The sequence below is a fragment of the Wolffia australiana genome, chromosome 7 (genome assembly GCF_029677425.1).
Source record: "Wolffia australiana isolate 7733 chromosome 7, ASM2967742v1".
Classification (NCBI taxonomy): Eukaryota; Viridiplantae; Streptophyta; class Magnoliopsida; order Alismatales; family Araceae; genus Wolffia; species Wolffia australiana.
The window spans coordinates 1,860,155-1,865,392 of record NC_135841.1 but is presented as its reverse complement, the minus strand read 5'-3'; the positions used below and the strand labels follow the sequence as shown (position 1 = coordinate 1,865,392).

The window sequence follows — 5,238 nt, the reverse complement described above, 5'->3', positions numbered from 1 at the left end:
GTTATGTCTATCTCTTTCTCTCCCTCATAATCTCTATTTGTATCTTTTTCTGTCCTTCGTTATATCTATCTGTCTCTCTCCCTCATAATCTCTATCTGTATCTCTTTCTCTCCTTCGTTATATCTATCTCTTTCTCTCCCTCATTATCTCTCTCTTTCTATCCCTCATTATCTCTCTCTTTCTATCCCTCATTATCTCTATCTTTATCTTTTTCTCTCCTTCGTTATATCTATCTCTTTCTCTCCCTCGTTATCTCTATCTCTATGGCTTTCTCTCCCTCGTTATGTCTATCTCGTTCTCTCCCTCACTATCTCTATCTCTATCTCTATGGCTTTCTCTCCCTCGTTATGTCTATCTCGTTCTCTCCCTCACTATCTCTCTCTCTATCTCTATCTCTTTCTCTATGTTTTTCTCTCCCTTGTTATCTCCATCTCATTCTCTCTCCTTATATCTATCTCTTTCTCTCCCTCTTTATGTCCATCTCTCTCTCTCCCTCGTTATCTCCATCTCATTCTCTCCCTCCTTATCTCTATCTATTTCTCTCCCTCGTTATCTCTATCTCTATGTCTTTCTTTCCCTCATTATTTCAATCTCTATCTCTTTCTCTTCCTCGTTATCCCCATCTCATTCTCTTCCTCGTTATCTCTATCTCTTTCTCTCCCTCGTCACTTTATCTCTTTCTCTCTCTTTATCTCTCTCTATCTATCTCTCCTTCTCTCTCTATCTATCTCTCTTTCTCTCTCTCTATCTATCACTCTTTCTATCTCTCTATCTATCTCTCTCTCTCTACTGTCTCTCTATCTATCTCTCTTTCTCTATCGTTATCTCTCTCTCTCCCTCCTTCCCACCACAAGCAAAGCATCATCATGGTTATATTTAACTGTCAACATCTCTTTTTTTCTCTCTAAATCGAGTCGTATGCACTCAGGAATCCATAAGTAGAAGAATCCATCAGGGTGGAGAAATCCCATTCGGGGCTTGGCTCTCGGATGAAGAATTCTGACGCTTTTTTCGCGGAAAACTCGCTGAAACCCACAAAAGATCTCATCTTGCGATTGGGTTCTCCCTCAAATCGATCAACCCATGTGAGTGCCCACGATAATCTCATCTCTTCTACGCAATTCGGCGGTATTTCTGAATCTTAATTCGTTCCCACTTCTTCGATTCTCGTCGATTTTTATTGACGCGGTGGCATTTGACGGCGTAATCAGGTTGACTACAAGAGAGGCGGAGGAAGAGGCTGGAAGGGTGGCGATAAAGCTCGCCATTAAAGATCTCCGGAAGCGGCATTCTGTAGAGGAAGGAGCTCATGCTCCTGCGATTCTCGCTCTGCAGCGCAGCCCGTTTGCCTCGCAGGTTCATTTCCTTGTAAATCTACCGCTTTTTTTCTTCTCTATCTTTGATTTTCTTCTTCTTCTTCAAGTCGTATGTGGCCTGTTTTTCCTTTTCTTTTTCTTCTCTCACCGGAAGGCTTGAGTGCAAATGCCTCTCTTGATCAGACGGATGAAAATAATTTCCTCTGAACTAGTACGGTATTTACATTGTTTCTTCCTAATTTGTTAACTCTTGATCGTAGACGGATGAAAATATTTCGTATAATTTTTTTGTGTTTTTGTAATTTTTGTACTTACTTAGCTCCCGATAGAATAGGTGGACAATATTTTTTGGTTGTTTTTATTGGTTTTTCATCTGGATTAGCTCTTGATCAGATCGATGGAATTGTTTTCTGATAAAATTGTGTGCTTTTATGTTGCTTCTGCTCGATTAACTCTTCATCAGATGGACGAAAAATGTTTCCTAATGTTTTTTGGGCTTTCATTATTTTTCTAGTCGCTAAGCTCTCGATCAAATACTTTTAAAATACTTTCCAGTGCTTTATAGTTTTTTCTTCTTGATTAGCACTTGATTAGAAAGATAAAAATTGTTTCCTGGTGATATTTTGTTTTTTTATTGTTCCTCTGCTTTGTTAGGTCTTTGTCAGATGGATGACAAATATGGTCTATTAACTTTTTCTGCTTTCATAGTTTTGTGTTGCTTTATAGTTTTTCCTTCTTGGTTAGATAGATAAAAGTTATTTCGTGAAAAATTTTGTGCTTTATTGTTTTTTTGCTCGATGAGCTCTTGATCAGATGGATGAAAAGTGGATAATAATATTTTTTTGTGCATTCATATTTTTCTGCTTAATTAGCTCTTTATCAGATGGATGAAAAATATAATGACGAAATAAATTCAGAAATTCCATAGATTTACATGGATCAAACCAAATTTGGGTTTCAAATTGATCAATTCTCGTTTGAAACTGTTACAACCCCCAATCGTAACTTCAGTCGTTCTTGATGAAACCCGACAATGTTCACAATGGAATAGCAAGAGTGTCGAAGAGATGGAAGAGCGAAGGAAGGAGGGGATGAGCGAAGGTTTATGGGTTGCACGACGTCGTCGAGCTGGCTGAATGTACAATGCCATGTGCTCATGGTAGCTCCCCGATCTGTCATAGGCTTGGACGTCTGCGCGAGAGATCGGGTTAGGGGAGGGCTGAGACGCGAAGTTGTGCGATGGCACTAACAGTTGTTGAAAGCCATTTTCTCCTTTCCGATAGCCGGCTTAAGTAAGCCCGGTTACTGGGCCTATCTGGGCTGGGCCATTGTCCTTTTGCTTGGGCCAGGAACGATGCTCGTAGATGCGATTGCTTATCACATCAGAAAATGTCAGTATTATTTGTTTATCAAATATCTTTGATGATACTCATACGAGTGAAAAATAAATAGTATTAAGAAAAAGAAGGAAATGGTGGCCTAATCTGTTTCTCAAAATTTTTGCAGGGCTCGGAGTGGAAAGAAAAGGCAGAAAGTCTTGAATTGGAGCTGCAACAATGTTATAAAGCACAAGCACGCCTCTCCGAACAGCTTGTAGATGAAGTTTCAGAATGCAGAGCATCAAAGGCCCTTCTTGAAGAAAAATCGGCAGCTGTGAATAAATTACAAAATGAGGTAGCTCAGTCAAGGTTTGATCTGTCCACTTTTTCATTTTCACTTGTTTAATTGATTCAATTTGTATGTGAGAAAACTATAAATCTTAATTTTACTAATAATCATTTTCACAGGGAAAAATGTTTGAAGCTCGAACAGGATCTCGACGAGAAGTCAAGAGCTTTTGATCTTATAGGGCAGGAGAATGAGGTGCTTAAAACCAAGCTCGAAGAAATAATTAAAAAACTCAGGAGCACTGAGGCCGAGAACAAGATGCTTATTGAAAGAATGATGCTGGAGAAGATGAAAGATGCAGAAAAACTCAACGAGGTATCTCACATTTCTACATCTTTACAAACTTTGTGAACAGTTAAATTTTCATGACATTTTAAATCAGACAAGAAATGTCAGAATCGCATGTTCTTTTCTATCAATATTTTGACAGGAGAAACCTCGGCCTCTGTTGTCAGGATCATATATTTGTTAAATTGTTCTCATAATGTCTCCCTCGATGTTTTTTTATGAGCAGGGATCATAAACTATGCAACTTTTATCTGATCTTGATTATGTGATCTTGTAGGTTAATTCCATGTACCAGGAGTTGATGGATCAGCTCAAAGTCAGCGGCATTGAGCGGCTAGCAAGGCAGGAGGTGGATGGTGTAGTCCGCAGGATCGAACCTGGCCTCAAAGTGCGAGCAGACTCAACCTTCCCCTCGACATGCTGCCACGTCATCCGGGCCCACGATGGAGCTTGCGGCTCCATCACCTTTCTCAACAACTCCGCCAAGCTGGTCAGCGGCGGGCAAGACCGCAAGGTCAAAGTCTGGGACTCGGCCTCAGTTAACACAGTCAATGACCTCCACGGCTGCACCAGCTCAGTTCTCGATCTTGCCATCGCCCACGACAACCGACTCGTCATCGCCGCCTGCACCTCGAACAATCTCTTCGTCATCGACCTGACCTCGGGACGTACCCTTCACACGCTCTCCGGCCACCGTGACAAAGTCTGCGGTGTTGACCTACCGAGAACTCCAAGCCGCCATGCTGCCAGTGCTGCCTACGACCACACCATCAAGCTCTGGGACATCGGCACGGGTTTCTGCACCAACACCATCATGTCCAGCAGCAACTGTAATGCTCTCTCGTTTGCCGCCGACGCGTCGACCATCTGCTCCGGCCACGTGGATGGTGGCCTGCGGCTCTGGGATAGCCGATCCAGCAAGTTGGTCAACGAGGTGGCGGGCCATTCGAGTGCCGTGACCTCGGTCAACCTGTCGAGGAGCGGGAACATGGTGTTGACCAGTGGCAGGGACAATGTGCACAACCTCTTTGACTTGAGGTCAATGGAGGTGTGTGAGAGGTTTAGGGTTAACGGGAACCAACTGGCGTCAAACTGGAGCAGGTCCTGCATCAGTGCTGATGAGAATTACGTGGCAGTGGGATCTGCCGATGGATCTGTTCATATCTGGTCTAGGATGAATAAAGGAGTGGTGGCCACTCTGAAGGGCCATACTGCGCCTGTGCTTGCTTGCTCTTGGAATGGGCTGGGGGGGCCTTTGGCCTCATCAGATAAGTCTGGCACTATCTGCATTTGGTCTTGAGATTGTGGGTCTTCCTTTATTGGAAAGTTATGGTGAAATTAGGAGCTATCTGGCTGTGGCATAGTGGATGATGATGTGTCTTTCCACATTTGTATATGGCATGTATATTTTTTTATTCCCTCTATTATGTGGTTGCTGTGGTAGGTTGAAGGGCATTCTTTATCCCCCAGGGACTTGTTTTTAATGAAAGCTTCAGATCCTGGATTGAATTTTTTTACCAGAGTAGATAAATGTGTGTCATCATCAAAGCCTGACCAGCACCTTCGTAATCAATACTATCATCATTAGTCTTCTCTTTCTTCCTTTCACTTTCCTTTTCGTTCTTTCCCCATCATGGGTCTTCCTTTCTTTCCTTTTATACAAGGCTCCAGAGGGATGAGTAATGTCCACATGGTCTGTTGTATGATGATGATGTTTTTTTTGTCTATTATCTGGTCGGTGAAGTGTGTTTGAAAGTCTTTTTTGCTCCTAGTGGACTGTTCATTGAAAACTCCTGATTCCTTAACTCGCTCTTTTTGAGGATTTGATCCATTAATTGGTATTACAGCAGATTTGGTGTCGTCAACCAAATTTTCATTATAATCTAATTGCCTAATGGTTATTGGGAATCCCAGAGGTGTTTAGAGTTCTTTAAGATGAATATCATGCCAATTTGCATGTTTTTGG

The 5,238-nt window shown here is 42.2% G+C and overlaps 1 protein-coding gene across 1 annotated transcript; it reads left to right on the top strand.

Moving 5' to 3' along the window:
* The first annotated feature begins 915 nt into the window (after positions 1 to 915).
* On the top strand, positions 916 to 4,781 carry LOC144705240 (Transducin/WD40 repeat-like superfamily protein). The gene is made up of 5 exons (XM_078577826.1): positions 916 to 1,085; positions 1,212 to 1,356; positions 2,823 to 3,004; positions 3,104 to 3,299; positions 3,550 to 4,781. Coding segments are annotated over exons 1-5 (1,548 nt in total). The 5' UTR covers positions 916 to 1,083; the 3' UTR covers positions 4,573 to 4,781.
* The last annotated feature ends 457 nt before the right edge of the window (positions 4,782 to 5,238 follow it).

Bases quoted from the DNA above. Each gene is read 5' to 3' on its own strand.
- LOC144705240 (XM_078577826.1), top strand. The intron at 3,005-3,103 runs GTTTGATCTGTC...TCATTTTCACAG, and splicing joins AATGAGGTAGCTCAGTCAAG to GGAAAAATGTTTGAAGCTCG. The intron at 3,300-3,549 runs GTATCTCACATT...GTGATCTTGTAG, and splicing joins ATGCAGAAAAACTCAACGAG to GTTAATTCCATGTACCAGGA.